At 35.4% G+C, this 16,995-nt stretch overlaps 1 protein-coding gene across 1 annotated transcript in view; it reads right to left on the bottom strand.

The window, feature by feature from the left end:
• LOC143410424 (ATP-binding cassette sub-family A member 6-like) overlaps window positions 1–7,049 on the bottom strand; it is a 51,336-nt gene extending 44,287 nt beyond the window's left edge. The window contains exons 1-6 of the mRNA XM_076871282.1: window positions 6,997–7,049; window positions 6,397–6,499; window positions 4,904–5,108; window positions 2,808–2,966; window positions 1,369–1,472; window positions 241–467 (exon numbers count right to left, since the gene is read on the bottom strand). Coding sequence (XP_076727397.1) covers window positions 241–467; window positions 1,369–1,472; window positions 2,808–2,966; window positions 4,904–5,108; window positions 6,397–6,492 — 791 coding nt within the window. The 5' untranslated portion in view covers window positions 6,493–6,499; window positions 6,997–7,049. The remainder of the gene's footprint in view (window positions 1–240; window positions 468–1,368; window positions 1,473–2,807; window positions 2,967–4,903; window positions 5,109–6,396; window positions 6,500–6,996) is intronic.
• Between the last annotated feature and the right edge of the window lie 9,946 nt (window positions 7,050–16,995).

Raw genomic sequence — 16,995 nt, 5'->3', positions numbered from 1 at the left:
GGGAGTTCTTCTATCACAGAGTTACCTTAAGATATTCATGGCATAGAAAAAATTGCTCAGCAAATTGTAATCATTATTTTCCATGACAAAATTTAACAAAGACTAAATCAACAAGTCAGAGCAAAAGATAATGTAGTTACTGTATCAAGATTAAACAATGGTATTTTGAAGCAATAACATTTTTTTTTTTGCTTCAGAGTTTCCATTTATTAACTGGAACTACTTGAATTTATCACTCACCAGAAAGCTGAATCATGTAGACCCATCATTTTCATCAGTTCCTTACTCCTTTTCCTCTCTTTTGTAACATTGTGTGATACAAAATATATAAATGGGGAAAAATAAAGCAAACAGTATAAAATGAACATCTCACTTTGAAAAATGTTTTTAGAAATAAAGGGTAATGTCTTCATATTTATGGCAGTGACTGACATCAACTCATCTATCACAGAGTGATTTGTTGTGACCTAAAGAAGGATTTAAACAAATATGAATCATTATTTAAGGAACAAAATTGGTGAAATCAGCATCAGTGTTGCAGTTTGTACTTATAACAATTTCAATATTCTACTGTTACTATATAAGATTTTTACATTAGGGGAAAATGAGTGACTAGTAAAATGGACCTCTCTGTAAATTCCTGCAGTTTACTGTGATTTTAGAACTACTAAAAAACTAAAAGTTTGAAAATACTCTGGAAGCTCAGACAGGAGAAGCTTGAATTAAAGCCAGTGTCTGCAACATAGGGAGACACTGTCTCAAAAGAAAAAAAAAATGGAAAGGTCTAGGGATGTTGCTCAGTGGTTAAGCACCCTTAGGTACCAATCCCTAGTACCAAAAAACAAGTCTGAAAATAGGCAGTGTTCTCTTGTCTGAACATCTGCTTCATTATATAAACATATGAAACCTGAGTATACATCACTGCTTTGGTTTGAATGGGACCTTTCTATAAATTCACATTGCAACTTCATCACTGTGGTGATATAAGGGGTAGGACTTTGGGGTAAGTGATTAGATAACTATCCTCATGAAAGTGGTACTACCCTCATGGATGAATTAGTGCCTTATCAAGGGCTGTGGGGAACCAACTAAGGCCCTTTCTGCCCTTCTGCTCTTTCACCATGTGAGGACAATTAGATGGTGACATCTGTGAGGAACATAGACTCTCAGTTTTCTAGCACCTAGATGTAGCATTTTACAGGTTCCAGAACTGTGAAAAACAAATTTCTGTTCTTTTAAAATCACTCAGTCTCAGGTAGTTGATAAATCACAGCATAAATGGACTAAAAGCATCAACTTTCACAACAATCATGATACCCTTGGGATTAGTTTACATTGAACATTAGACCTTCTCAGGTGGGTACTTACTTCTATAATAGCAGCATTAATGATAGTCTGCAAAGTCACAAATCCTCTTTCCCAGTATTTGGACAATACACATGAATATTCACCATATATTTCCCAACAATGATCTGTAAGCTCAAAGAAAAGAATAACCATCAGTATGGGACAAAGACAGTTGGACACTAAGAAGCAAGAATCTAAGAGAAGACAATACAGGGGAGACTTTGCCAGTCAGAATATTTAACTACACAGAAGAAAGAAGCACATGAAAGTTTAAAAAGGTAACTTTATTCATGAAGACCACAGATTCATAGAAGATATTAGAAAACAAAAAGTAAATAAAAGTAAACACTGTGTTCCATGCTATTTCTCAAAATATTAAAAACACCCGAGCCCTACAACTTTCTTTGCACTCAAATGTTCTCCTTTTAGATAGACGTATGGCTCACTCCTTTATCCTGAACTCCTCTCTCAAGTAACTTCATCAAACAGGTCTTTCCTGATAGCTATATATAAGATATATAAAATAGCTCTTGAGTAATTTATCTTATAACCTGGCTTTGTCATACTTTGTGGTGGGTATGATTTTTCTCCCATCCCCTGTCCCAATTAGCATGAGTAGGAAAGAACTGATTCTACTAGTCCCATTGCTTCTGCTTCCTAGAGGGTCTTCTAATTTTTTGCCCTCTCTCCCTTTCAGCTGCCTCCAGCATCAGCTCAGCCACCTGTCAGCTCACTGTCAGGATTCATTACATTCTCCCTGAGTCCTTTACAATCTATTCTCTGGCTGCATCAGGAATGCTGTCTTAGTCTTGGAAACCTAATCACAACCTTCCTTGCCTCGACTGAAGCACCTCAAGGGCTATCCAATGCTTGAGGTCTATGAGATGTCAGAAGATCCAACCTGAGTCACTCCAGCTTCCTCTGCCCATCATACTCGTCTTCAGTATCTTCGAGATCTAATAAGAGATCCCCTTTCTCCCTTCAGGTCTTTCCCATTTGCCTTTCCTCTTTCTGTTCCCTGAAAGCAATGCCTTCTGGTCTTGGTTTAAACATCCTTTCCCTAATTCCACAGTTCACCAGGAATACCAGTCTAAGTCCCCACAAGAACCTTTCCTTGCACTTGTCCTTAATTCTTCAACATCTGACTTTCCTGATAAATTGGACTTTCACCTGTCATTGGACCCAGCAGCAGACCTGTCAGTCTTGATCACACCTGCGTCCTTCCAGTCATACACATGCATGCTCAATAGATATATGTTGAATTATTCTACAAGGTTTTTTTTTTAGAATCAGCTTCTAGTGAGAGGCTAGTTTATCTAGTTTTTCTTGGAATAAGTTCAACAATAAATGTTATTCTATTTTCTCCTGTGCCATTGAAAAAATCTATATTGCCCATCCCCACCTGTTCCTATGTTGAAAACATGAAGACAGACATAATTAAATTTTATATGAAAAGTCACCTGTTAAATCGTCTCTCAAAAATGGAACATCATATCCTCGAAAAATTTTTAACTTGTAAGAGAAAGTGTCACTAAAGATGATTCCCATCGCATGTGGGAAATACTCAAAAAGTACTTCATCCATGTCTTTTTTATCTGGTACCCCAATGATTCTTGTTCCTGCAAATTATAAGGTAAAAATAGACATAAAAAATTGTAATTGAGTTTCCTCAACACAAAATATTCAACTGTCTTCACATGTTTTTATTAGTCTCAACACTAATATTATTTTCCATTTAAATCAAACTTGAAATAAAAGTCAAGTGAACATTTTTATTTTAATTCTTTAGATTCCAGAATCAGGAGACATACATGAGAATGAAGTGTTTTCTTTTTTTAAATGACAGGCATCAGGGAAAGTTTTATGTATACAAAAAAAAAATTATGGTGGGATTAGTCAACATTATACAATGAAGTTATGAAAACTTAGAGGCAATTGTAGTCACTCTACAGCTGAGTATTCCAGATTCCAGATTCACTAAAGAAAAGAAATTGTACGACCTTTGTCCTATGCAGAAACCAAGATAACAAACAACTCTATTTATAACAACCAGAAGCTTCACTTGTTAGAAATTAAGTATTAAAGATACTTCTCAGAATATGATATACAATCAATCAACAAATATATTAAAAAAATGTTCATCATCGCTAGCAATTAGAGAAATGCAAATCAAAACCATTCTAAGATTTCATCTCACTCCAGTCAAAATGGCAGCTATTATGAAGACAAACAACAATAAGTGTTGGCGAGGATGTGGGGAAAAAGGTACACTCATACACTGCTAGTGGAACTGCAAATTGGTGCAGCCAATACGAAAATCAGTATGGAGATTTCTTGGAAAATTGAGAAAGGAACCACAATTTGAACCAGCTATCCCTCTCCTCAGTCTATACCCAAAGGACTTAAAAGCAGTATACTACAGGGACACAGCCACATCAATGTTTATAGCAGCACAATTCAAAATAGCTAAACTGTGGAGCCAGTTTATTTATTTATATACATACATATATATATATATATACATATATATATTATTTATATACATATATATACACACACACACACACATACACACACACAATAGAATATTACTCAGCAATAAAAGAGAATGAAATCCATTTGCAGGTAAATGGATGTAGTTAGAGAAGATAATGCAAAGTGAAGTTAGCCAATCCTGAAAAACCAAATACCGAATGTTTTCTTTGACATAAGGAGGCTGATTCATAGTGGTATAGGCAGAGGGAGCATAGGAGGAATAGATGAACTCTAGATAGAGCAGAGGGGTTGGAGGGGAAGGGAGGGGGCATGGAGTTAGAAATGATGGTGGAATGTGATGATCATTATCCAAAGTACATGAATTGGTGTGAATGTACTTTGTATACAACCAGAAATATGAAAAATTGTGCTGTATATTCGTAATAAGGATTGTAATGCATTCTGCTGTCATATATAAATAAAAATAAAAAATTTTAAATTTTAAAAAAGAGTAAATAGATTCAAACCTGCTTGCTCATAAATAAAATATACAGTTTGTTCATCTTGGTTATAAAAAGACATAATTTAAAATGAAGACCTCTAAAGATGTTTATGAGTTGAACTATATTCAGAAAAGAACAACCTTCTGATTATACTATGTGTAGAAAAAAGCAATCTTCAAATCATAGTTATGAGATTACTGTTATATAACTAATATCTAATCTTTTACTGAGTTTTTTGTTTATGAGCAATACATATTAATCATTGTATTTCCATGTTAAAACCATAAATATTTACCAATGGTTATATTTCTCCCATTTATTACTCTGGAAATATGAAATTATAAATCTGATGTTTCATTACTTTCCAGTAGGAATGTGGGCCTCCCTAAATCTAACTCTCATCAAAGCTAATTGTTCTGACTGCCCCCCCACCAAAACAACCTAACAAAATTGTATGCTATCTTGATGCTGAAATTGTTAGCAGAATATATCATTGCAACCTCAAATTAACATGTATGCATCTTTTCAAAAATTATGTACTGATATCAGTAATGCTTTCTTGTAATTAATACACCTACCTTTCATTAAGGGAGCAAATGCTGTTGTATTCATTATCTTCTGGGTTATATTAGAGATTGGCATATACACAATTATTATAGAAGAGATATTAAATTTGTCTATCCTTCCCAGATCTTGAGGAGGTATCTCAGGTAACTGTTCATTTTCTCTGACTCCTGAAAGCAGACCCAAATACAGTCCTAGCAGTATTGGGAGGCCCCATTCCTATAAAATATTTGACAAAAAGAAGAAGGAGGAGGAGGAGGAGGAAAGAGATGAGCTTAGATCATTTTCCTTTAAAGTCAATCAATATCAAAGAACTGTTGATGACAAATTTCAGTTTTCCCATATAGCTGGCCTCTCTCCATTCTCCACTCTTCAAAGCAAGGAAAACCCAATAAAAGATAAATATTAAGTTAATATCCACATATATCCTTCTCAGATGCTAGAACTAAACTTTTGCACTAATTCATGAACTACTTCAGAAGCCATTTGAAACTAACAGGACACCTAATTGAGTGCTAATCTCTGAACTCCTAGGCAGCCAATTCAAGATTCCATGGGGTATTCCAGAGAGGGTTCCATGGGGCAAATAGCAATGTTTTCTCAGTTATGATATCCTTATATCAAAAACTAAAGGAAATAAGAAGGAACTGAGTGTTAAAGTCTCTCTAGTGAATCCACAATGTCAAAAACCTCTTCGTCCTTTAATATCATGCTAGACTAGGTTCCCTGCCTCCTAAAATTAAGTGAGACCAAACGTTTGAGTTCTGACCAGTAGGATGTGGATAGAAGTGATAACATGCTACTTCCAAGCCTGGCTTGGGAACCCTCACATAACCTTCCATACTCTATATCAAGTCTTCCTTTTTCTCATCTACTGACTGGATGCAGAGGATTCCATGAAGGTCTATAAGCCCTGGCAAGATGACCAGTCTCTAGTAGAAGAAGCCTGGGTCTCTGAATGACTGTGTAGAGAAATTGCACCATCTACTCAACCTACTTCTCCACTACAACCTTCAGATTACAACAAGAGAGAAACATATCTTTTCTTTGTTAAGCCACTGAGATCTGGGCTAGTTACCTGCAGTTAGCCTGCTGCCTGATGCAAACCCACAGTGGTGTGACTTGAAAATTCTCAGAAATAATCTTTAGGTAGAAAATTAACAGTCTTAAATATGAGAGTATAAAATTAACATTTCTCAATTTATGCTAGGCCAATTTTATTTCAATTTCTTGGTTCTAAGTGGATAACACGGTAGCTTTAACTATTCATACAATTTACCATTTAATTAAAAGTACACTGAATTTCTCTTTAAAAATATGAGTAGTACTGTTACTCTTTACAAATATAGGTTATTTTTCAAGGACTGTTATGCATTTCTCAATTAAACAAATACAACTAGAGACAACCTCAAAAACCAATATATCTGGTCTGTTATCTAAAGCGTAACATTTGAAATCATTAAGCAACAAAATAAAACTGGAGAAGGAGACAAACTGTCTTACATACCAATGCACTCTCTCTTTTCATCCTCCATTTCTTAAGAAAATTCTTACACAGAAGAGCTTGAGTTTGCTGATATACATTTATCTGTCTTATTCTCATTTTGCCTCTTCATTAAATAAACAAAGAGAAATAAATCAGAAAAAATAAGCATACTAAGAAAAATCATGATTATATTTTTGAATAAAATATTTACTACTTCTAAAAATTATTTAAAAAAGATTTAAAATTGTATTGCAATAATTCATGACTAAAGATTCACCTCACATATATGCACTTTATCTGGGGGAGTGAGAGATGGTGGAGAGGTAGAATGATTTGTTTTCACATTTTTCAGCAACAGAATTCTATACTTTCTAGAAAAACTATCATTTGAGTTTAGAACCTATAACTTCACTTTTTTGACCTTTCATAGCAGAATTAAATAATGTGAATAATTAAATTATATCTCTTCCTATTAATAGTCATTTCTTGCTCCTTGCACTTTAATGAAAATCTCAAAGCTAATCAAATTAATGTCAAAATTCAGATTACTTCAGTTCATGTGAATAATAAGTAACATTCATTATTTATGACCCCAGTGAAATATTTTCTTGTAGTATTTACCTTCAGATTGCAGTGGACAACTTTTAACAAAAAAAAATTAGGCTGTGGGATCACTATCAGGACTCAAAGTGCATAAAATTGGATTCTGAGACACAGGAAGAATAAAACAATTTCCTTTAAATTTCTCAGGTTAGTCGCTGAATAATTCAGGAAACAAACTGTGAAACAAGTTTTAAAAAGAAGAAGAAGGAAAGAATGAATTATATGGGAAAGGAATTTTACCAGAGTGTTCTCAAACAAACAGAAGTCATTTTTGTTTTTCAGTTTTTTATAATCTCCAAATTTAATTATTCTTTCAGATTTGCATATCAAAATATTTATGCAATTCTCTGTTAGTGAAAACAGAAGTAAATTTTGCTATTTTCCTATATTTTACTGTTATATTTACAGGATAAAAGTTGTTTGGGAAAAAAATAGAAAAAATTTAGTCATTAAGTCTTCAACATGAAAACATCTAAATATTATGATTTTAACAGTGTCCACCCATATATTTGGCATACTACAGGAAAAAAAAAAAGCTTTACTTACTGTCAGGAAAATTAGAAAAACTCCTCTGGAAATGGCAAATCACAGTTCTCTTTTACCTAGTGTAACAATGAAAACTTTAAAATGTATTGCTGCTGCTACATTTATTACCTAAGTAGGTGGCTACTCCTAGCAGTTCTTACTCAGATTGGCTTCTACAGAGGGGTGTAGTCAAGCCAAGCAGCACATGATGAACTTGTTTTGTTCTCTCTCCTTTTAACCCCTAAACCAATTATTCTGCAGGGAAATGACTATTCGGTGATTGGTTCAGAATAAAACATGTTTGTTCATCTAGTTTGTTCATCTAGTCTTTCAATTCCAGGGATAGGGGAGAAATGGTAAATAAGGAAAATTGTACTAGTCCATCAGACATCATGAGACCAAGATGAAGGAAAGAGTAAGAAAAGAGTAAAAAAAATATATACTAACCAAAGTTACACTTGTATGAGAAATCTTTCTTTCTTTTCTTTTCTTTTTTTCTCCATTACTGATGGTTAAACATAACTGTCAATTATAAACTTGACCAATTCAGACTAAGTGGGCAAAACATGCTGGAGCTGAAATTTTTTTAAATTTGTTTACTTTCCTTTATTTATTTTTCTACTAAAGCTATACAAAAAAACAAAAAATGACTTCTGCCTTAGAGGAACTAAGATGCACAAATGAAGAATTAGGAACAAATTTCTGTTTTCCATTTTTTTAACAGCAATTGAAGAAATGGTAAGACTTGTGAACAAACTAATAGTAAATGTGCTACCAAGGACTAAAAATATTATAAGATTCAGGAGAATTTCTGAGCATGAATACTAGAAAAAAACGAAAATGTATTAAATTCTCATTTCAAAGTCTATCTCTCCAAAAAGAATTGTAAACTTTTCTTGACCTGCCACAATAAATGGCAAAATAGGAAACCAAAGTTCATGTATTGGGAAATCTCAAATATTTGACATGGCTCTCAATCCACAGATGTTAATAATCAGAAAACTGAGAGATGTTCTGGAAAAAAAGGGGATAATTTTTAAAAATTTACAACAGTTAAAACCATAATATTCTGCATATATTCTTCTCCTTAAAAATTAGTTCTAATTTAAAAAATAGTCAACAGTGAAAAAATATGTTTTTTACATTGAAAACTGGCAAAAAAAAAAAAAAAAACAAAGGAGATAGAGGTGTGTTAAAGGTCTCCTGGGTTGTGAAGAAGGTCACACATGTAAAATTTTATTTTATTTATTTATTTATTTTAATCTGAGTTATTTTATTTTTATTTTTTATCTTTTTTATTGGTTGTTCAAAATATTACAAAGCTCTTGACATATCATATTTCATACATTAGATTCAAGTGGGTTATAAACTCCAATTTTTACCCCAAATACAGATTGCAGAATCACATCGGTTACACATCCACATTTTTACATAATACCCTATTAGTAACTGTTTTATTCTGCTACCTTTCCTATCCTCTACTATCCCCCTCCCCTCCCCTCCCATCTTCTCCCTCTACCCCATCTACTGTAATTCATTTCTCTCCTTGTTTATTTTCCAATTCCCCTCACAACCTCTTATATGTAATTTTGTATAACAATGAGGGTCTCCCTCCATTTCCATGCAATTTCCCTTTTCTCTCCTTTTCCCTCCCACCTCATGTCTCCGTTTAATGTTAATCTTTTCTTCCTGCTCTTCCTCCCTGCTCTGTTCTTAGTTGCTCTCATTATATCAAAGAAGACATTGGTATTTGTTTTTTAGGGATTGGCTAGCTTCACTAAGCATAATCTGCTCTAGTGCCATCCATTTCCCTGCAAATTCCATGATTTTGTCATTTTATAGTGCTGCGTAATACTCCATGGTGTATAAATGCCACATTTTTTTTTTATCCATTCATCTATTGAAGGGCATCTAGGTTGGTTCCACAGTCTAGCAATTGTGAATTGTGCTGCTATGAACATCATTGTTGCAGTATCCCTGTAGTACGCTCTTTTAAGGTCTTCAGGGAATAGTCCGAGAAGGGCAATAGCTGGGTCAAATGGTGGTTCCATTCCCAGATTTCCCAGGAATCTCCATACTGCTTTCCAAATTGGCCGCACCAATTTGCAGTCCCACCAGCAATGTACAAGAGTACCCTTTTCCCCACATCCTCGCCAGCACTTGTTGTTGTTTGACTTCATAATGGCTGCCAATCTTACTGGAGTGAGATGGTATCTTAGGGTGGTTTTGATTTGCATTTCTTTGACTGCTAGAGATGGTGAGCATTTTTTCATGTACTTGTTAATTGATTGTATGTTCTCCTCTGAGAAGTGTCTGTTCAGGTCCTTGGCCCATTTGTTGATTGGGATATTTGTTATCTTATTGTTTAATTTTTTGAGTTCTTTGTATACTCTGGATATTAGGGCTCTATCTGAAGTGTGAGGAGTAAAAATGTGTTCCCATGATGTAGGCTCCCTATTTACCTCTCTTATTGTTTCTCTTGCTGAGAAAAAACTTTTTAGTTTAAATAAGTCCCATTTGTTGATTCTTGTTATTAACTCTTGTGCTATGGGTGTCCTATTAAGGAATTTGGAGCCCGACCCCACAATATGTAGAACGGAGCCAACTTTTTCTTCTATCAGACTCAGAGTCTCTGATTTAATATCAAGCTCCTTGATCCATTTTGAGTTAACTTTTGTGCATGGCGAGAGGAGGGGATTCAGTTTCATTTTGTTGCATATGGATTTCCAGTTTTCCCAACACCATTTGTTGAAGATGCTATCCTTCCTCCATTGCATGCTTTTAGCCCCTTTATCAAATATAAGATAGTTGTAACTTTGTGGATTAGTCTCTGTGTCCTCTATTCTGTACCATTGGTCCACCTGCCTGTTTTGGTACCAGTACCATGCTGTTTTTGTTACTATTGCTCTGTAATATAGTTTGAAATCTGGTATCGCTATACTGCCTGATTCACACTTCCTGCTTAGAATTGCTTTTGCTATTCTGGGTCTTTTATTTTTCCATATGAATTTCATGATTGCTTTATCTATTTCTATAAGAAATGCCATTGGGATTTTAATTGGCATTGCATTAAACCTATAGAGAACTTTTGGTAACATTGCCCTTTTGATGATGTTAGTTCTGCCTATCCATGAACAGGGTATATTTTTCCATCTTCTAAGATCTTCTTCTACTTCTCTTTTTAGGGTTCTGTAGTTTTCATTGTATAAATCTTTCACCTCTTTTGTTAGGTTGATTCCCAAGTATTTTATTTTTTTTGAGGATATTGTGAATGGAGTGTTTTTCCTCATTTCCTTTTCAGAAGTTTTGTCGCTGATATACAGAAATGCCTTTGATTTATGCATGTTGATTTTATATCCTGCCACTTTGCTGAATTCATTTATTAGTTCTAGTAGTTTTTTTGTAGACCCTTTTGGGTCTTCTAGGTATAGAATCATGTCGACTGCAAATAGCGATAATTTAAGTTCTTCTTTCCTATTTTTATGTCTTTAATTTCTTTTGTCTGTCTAATTGCTCTGGCCAGTGTTTCGAGAACTATATTGAATAGCAGTGGTGATAGAGGGCATCCCTGTCTTGTTCCAGATTTTAGAGGGAATGCCTTCAATTTTTCTCCATTCAGAATGATGCTAGCCTGAGGCTTAGCATAGATAGCTTTTACAATGTCGAGGTAAGTTCCCGTTATCCCTAGTTTTTCTAATGTTTTAAACATAAAGGGATGCTGTACTTTGTCGAATGCTTTTTCTGCGTCTATCGAGATGATCATATGGTTCTTATCTTTAAGTCTATTGATGTGGTGAATAACATTAATTGATTTCCGTATATTGAACCATCCTTGCATCCCAGGAATGAATCCTACTTGATCATGGTGCACAATTTTTTTGATGTGCCTTTGTATCTGATTCGCCAGAATTTTATTGAGGATTTTTGCATCTAGGTTCATCAGAGATATTGGTCTGTAGTTTTCTTTCTTTGAGGTGTCTTTGTCTGGTTTCGGAATCAGGGTGATGTTGGCCTCATAGAAGGAATTTGGAAGAGCTCCCTCTTTTTCTGTTTCCTGAAATAACTTGAAAAGTATTGGTATTAATTCTTCCTTAAAGGTTTTGTAAAACTCCACTGTATACCCATCCGGTCCTGGGCTTTTCTTAGTTGGTAGTCTTTTGATTGCTTCTTCTATTTCATCCATTGATATTGGTTGGTTCAAATTGTGTGTATCCTCCTGACTTAGTCTGGGCAAATCATAAGACTTAAGAAATTTATCGATGTCTTCACTATCTTCTATTTTATTGGAATATAGGTTTTCAAAATAATTTCTAATTGTCTTCTGTATTTCTGTAGTATCTGTTGTGATACTGCCTTTTTCATCCCGTATGTTAGTAATTTGAGTTCTCTCTCTTCTTCTCTTCGTTAGCATGGCTAAGGGTCTGTCAATCTTATTTATTTTTTCGAAGAACCAACTTTTAGTTTTGTCAATTTTTTCAATAGTTTCTTTTGTTTCCATCTTGTTGATTTCTGCTCTGATTTTAATTATTTCTTGCCTTCTGCTACATTTGCTGATGTTTTGCTCTTCCTTTTCTAGGGCTTTGAGATGAAGTGTGAGCTCATTTATTTGTTGGTTTTTTCTTTTTTTGAGGAATGACCTCCAGGCGATAAATTTCCCTCTGAAAACTGCTTTCATTGTGTCCCATAGATTCCGATATGTTGTGTCTGTATTTTCATTTATCTCTAAGAATTTTTTGATTTCCTCCTTTATGTCTTCTGTAACCCATTGATCATTCAGTAACATATTGTTCTTTTTCCATGTGATATAGGATTTTTCCTTCCTTCTTTTATCATTGATTTCCAGGTTCATTCCATTATGATCAGATAAAATGCATGGTATTATTTCCACCCCTTTATATTTACTGAGGGTTGCCCTATGGCATAATATATGGTCTATTTCTGAGAAGGATCCATGTGCTGCTGAGAAGAACTTGTATCCACGTGATGATGGTTGATATATTCTATATATGTCAGTTAAGTCTAGGTTATTGATTGTGATATTGAGTTCTATAGTTTCTTTATTCAACTTTTGTTTGGAGGATTTGTCCAATGGTGAGAGAGGTATGTTGAAGTCACCCATCATTATTGTGTTGTGGTCTATTTGATTCTTGAACTTGAGGAGAGTTTTTTTTATGAACGTCACAGCACCATTATTTGGTGTATAAATATTGATAATTGTTATGTCTTGTTGGTGAATGGTTCCTTATAACAGTATATAATGTCCTTCCTTATCCCTTTTGATTAACTTAGTCTTGAAGTCGATTTTATTCAATATGAGGATGGCCACCCCTGCTTGCTTACGAGGACCATGTGCGTGGTATATTTTTTCCCAACCTTTCACCTTCAGCCTGTGTATGTCTTTTCCAGTCAGATGTGTCTCCTGGAGGCAGCATATTGTTGGATTTGTTTTTTTAATCCATGTTACCAGCCTATGTCACTTTATTGGAGAGTTTAAGCCATTAAAGTTTAGAGTTACTATTGATATATGGTTTGTACTTCCAGACATTTGATTATTTATCTTTTTTTTAAATTTAGTTTGTTTCTCCATGATTAGCTTTCCCCCTGCCCTCTGTCTTTACCGAGGCACTCCCCACTGATGGTTTTGGTTATTGTTTTTTATTTCTTCCTTGTGTAGTGTTTTGCTCAAGATACTTTGCAATGCTGGTTTTCTGGCTGCAAATTCTTTTAGCTTTTGTTTATCATGAAAGATTTTTATTTTGTTGTCTTACCTGAAGCTTATTTTTGCTGGATACAGAATTCTTGGTTGGCATCCATTGTCTTTCAGTGTTTGAAATACATTGTTCCAGGATCTTCTCGCTTTCAGCATCTGTGATGAAAAATCCGTTGTTAACCTTATTGGTTTAATGTAATCTGCCTCCTTTCTCTTGTAGCTTTTAATATTTTCTCTTTGTTCTATATATTGGATATCTTCATAACAATGTGTCTTGGCGTTGGTCTACTGTGATTTTGTGTGCTCGGTGTCATGTATGCATCTACAATTTGTATATCCGTTTCCTTTTTTATTTCTGGAAAGTTTTCTGTAATTATTTCATTCAGCGGGTTACTCATTCCCTTGGTTTGAATCTCTAAACCTTCCTCTATCCTGATGACTCGTAAGTTTGTTTTTTTTTGTTATCCCACATCTCTTGGATGCTTTTCTTGTGATTTTTTACCAGCCTTTCTGAGTTGGCTAGACTCTTTTCAAGATGATATATTTTGTCTTCATAATCTGACATTCTGGCTTCTACTTGCTCCACTCTGTTAGTGATACTCTCATTTGAGTTTTTAATTTGGTTTATAGTTTCCTCCATTTCTAGAATTATTGTTTGATTTTTTTATAATCTCTATCTCCTGATAAAGATGCTTAACTTCTTCTTTTATCTGTTTATGTAATTCATTTTCAATGTGTTCTTTCACTGTTTGAATTTGTTGTCTCGTATCCTCTTTAAGGTTCCATTCCATCTGTCTAAGGTATTCCTTGAGTTCTTTATATGACCATTTTTCTGATGACCCTAGGTCCTCCTGAATATTTAGGCTGTCCTGCATTGTTTGTACTCCTTTTCTTCCTTGCTTTTTCATGCTGCTCATGTTACTTCTTGTTCTGTTTGACTGCTGAGTTACTGTTTACTCTTATGAATTTGTTTGATGCTGTCACCGCTGGTTTCAATGAAGTTGTCTCCTCCAGTGCGTTTTGGTGACGTCAGTTCTCTGCCATGATGGTATCCTGTGCAAATGGTGACAGTTCATTCCCTTTGCTGGGTGACCAATGCAACGGGTGGGTCCTGACTGTCTCTCCCATGCCCCATTTCAATCCTGTGGCCACTGCCTATGAAGGCTAGGTTGGTTTTTACCTCTGTAAGTTCAGAAGGGCCGACCAGTTGTTTCAATGGGGTCGTTAGTGCTGAGTCATAGCAGTTTGGCTGCAAGAAGCAGGCGAACAGGAGCTTGAATGCAGCCGATCCAGGCTCGGTGTGTGTTCTGAGAGGCCCAGACTATTCGCCCCAGATCCACATCAGCTCAGCATTGCCTAGTGATCCTGAGCAAACAGCCTTTAGACAGTTTACGACTCCCTATGCCCGTGCAGCTGAAGAGGTCAGAGACTTGATCTCTCCGCGCCCGTCGCCATGTTGGATCTCTCAATCTTTCACGCTGCCTACTCCACGGCTGCTATGGCCAGCGCAGTGAGATCTCCGGAGACTTTGGTCCTCCCCTCACTACTCCGCCCTCACCACTGCACAAACCCAGCCTGTAACTAATTTGGCCCCTCCTCTTTACACCGCCCACCGGGCCTGAAGGTCAGTACTAGTGGTTCTTGCGACTATCCCTGCCCCTGAATCCACTCTGCCCCCACACATGTAAAATTTTAAATAAAATAGAACAATAATTTAGTTTAAGTCAATTGGAACACAGCTTAGTTTTCTAGTTTTTTATTGTTAGAGTTATTCTAAACATTTTGTACTCTAATTTAGGAATCATTTTTACTCTGCCTTCCTTACAATCATATTGGTAATATCATTACATCTACAATATCAATTATTTCTTTGATTAAATATATTTTCTTACTGTTTTTGTAGATGCTCTTTCTTAACCTTTTTATTCTGGTTTATTTTCATTTGGGGAAGATTAATGTCTTCATTTAAATGTGAAGATTGCCCCACAAATGTTGACCTATTACGATGAGGAAGCTCCAGCTTCTAACTAGAAGGACAGAAAATAGTGAAATGATGACTAGGATAAATCCCCAAACAAAAGTTCATATACATAGCCAAACTTCAAAAAAGGAAGAAGGAAAGAAAGTAATGAATATTAAGAAAGAAAGAGAAGAATGCATATACCCAGATGCTAAAAATGAAAAGGGAAATTAAAATTCCCTTGAACCATGAGCAGTTTTTGGACACTTGAGCAGGCCAAGAATATATTAGACCAAGACCCATGGCTCAGTGTCTTAATGTCCCTCTGACCTAGAGTGGATGCTTGACAGGTTGGGAAGCTATAATCCATGTCTCTGCTTGAATCCAGTAGCTTTGCAAGACTGTTCAGTGTTAAAAATATACCAGAAAACTTTAGCTACTATCCCAGGGAAAGTAAAGATGTATTTGTTGCCCAGTCTCTGTGGTATATGGAATACGAAACCCCTGAGCATGCATCCAAGTAAAGAATGCAGGAAAAGGATCTATCTGCTTGGTAACAGGAAGGGTACCACAGCAGTTAGCATGTGCTGAAGCCATACTGGGGTCCTAATTCTGACTCCTCCATGCCCTTGCTGAATGTCTGTATGCAATCTGTTTCTTTCCCTCTCAGTTCTTTCACCCATAAAAATTGGAAAACAGTGTTTATATACACAAGGCCTTTGTGGGGATCAAATTCATTAATGTACATACAGTACGTAGAACTGTTTATAGAAAATTGTAAAAGCTCAAAAAATGTGATTTATATTTTTTTCTGGTTGTATACAAAGTATATTCACACCAATTCGTGTCTTCATACATGTACTTTGGATAATAATGATCAATACATTCCAACATCATTTTTAACCCCATACCCCCTCCCTTCCCCTCCAACCCCACTGCCCTATCTAGAGTTCATCTATTCCTCGTATGCTCCCTCTCCCTATCCCACTATGAATCAGTCTCTTTAAATCAAAGAAAACATTCAGCATTTGGTTTTTCGGGATTGGCTAACTTCACTTTGCATTACCTTCTCTAACTACATCCATTTACCTGAAAATGCCATGATTTCATTCTCTTTTATTGCTGAGTAATATTTCATTCTGCATATATGCCACATTTTTTAATCCATTCATCTATTGAAGAGCATCTAAGTTGGTTCCAAAGTATATCTATTGTGAATTGTGCTGCTATAAACATTGATGTTGTTGTGTCCCTGTAGTATGCTGTTTTTAAGTCCTTTATGTATAGACTGAGGAAAGGGATAGATGGGTCAAATGGTGGTTCCATTCCCAATTTTCCAAGAAATCTCCATACTGATTTCCGTATTAGCTGCACCAGTTTGCAGTCCCACCAGTAATGTATGAGTCTACCTTTTTCCCCACATCCTCACCAACACTTATTGTTGTTTGTCTTCATAATAGCTGCCATTCTGACTGGAGTGCGATGAAAAAAATTACAATTATCTTATATTAGACAAAGCGGCCAAAAACATGCATTGGAGAAAAGATAGCCTCTTCAACAAATGGTGCTGGGAAAACTGGAAATCCATATGCAACAAAATGAAACTAAACCCCTATTTCTCACCAGGCACAAAACCCAACTCAAAATGGATGAAAGACTTAGAAATAAAACCAGAGACCCTGCATCTAATAGAAGAAAAAGTAGACCCTAATCTCCACCATGTGGGATTAGGCCCCAACGTCCTTAATGAGACTCCTTTGGTGCAAGAATTAAAATCAAGAATCAATAAATAAATGGAATCAAACTAAAAAGTTTCTTCTTG

The sequence above is a fragment of the Callospermophilus lateralis genome, chromosome 11 (assembly GCF_048772815.1).
Source record: "Callospermophilus lateralis isolate mCalLat2 chromosome 11, mCalLat2.hap1, whole genome shotgun sequence".
Taxonomy (NCBI): Eukaryota; Metazoa; Chordata; class Mammalia; order Rodentia; family Sciuridae; genus Callospermophilus; species Callospermophilus lateralis.
This window is presented reverse-complemented; position numbering and strand designations above follow the sequence as displayed.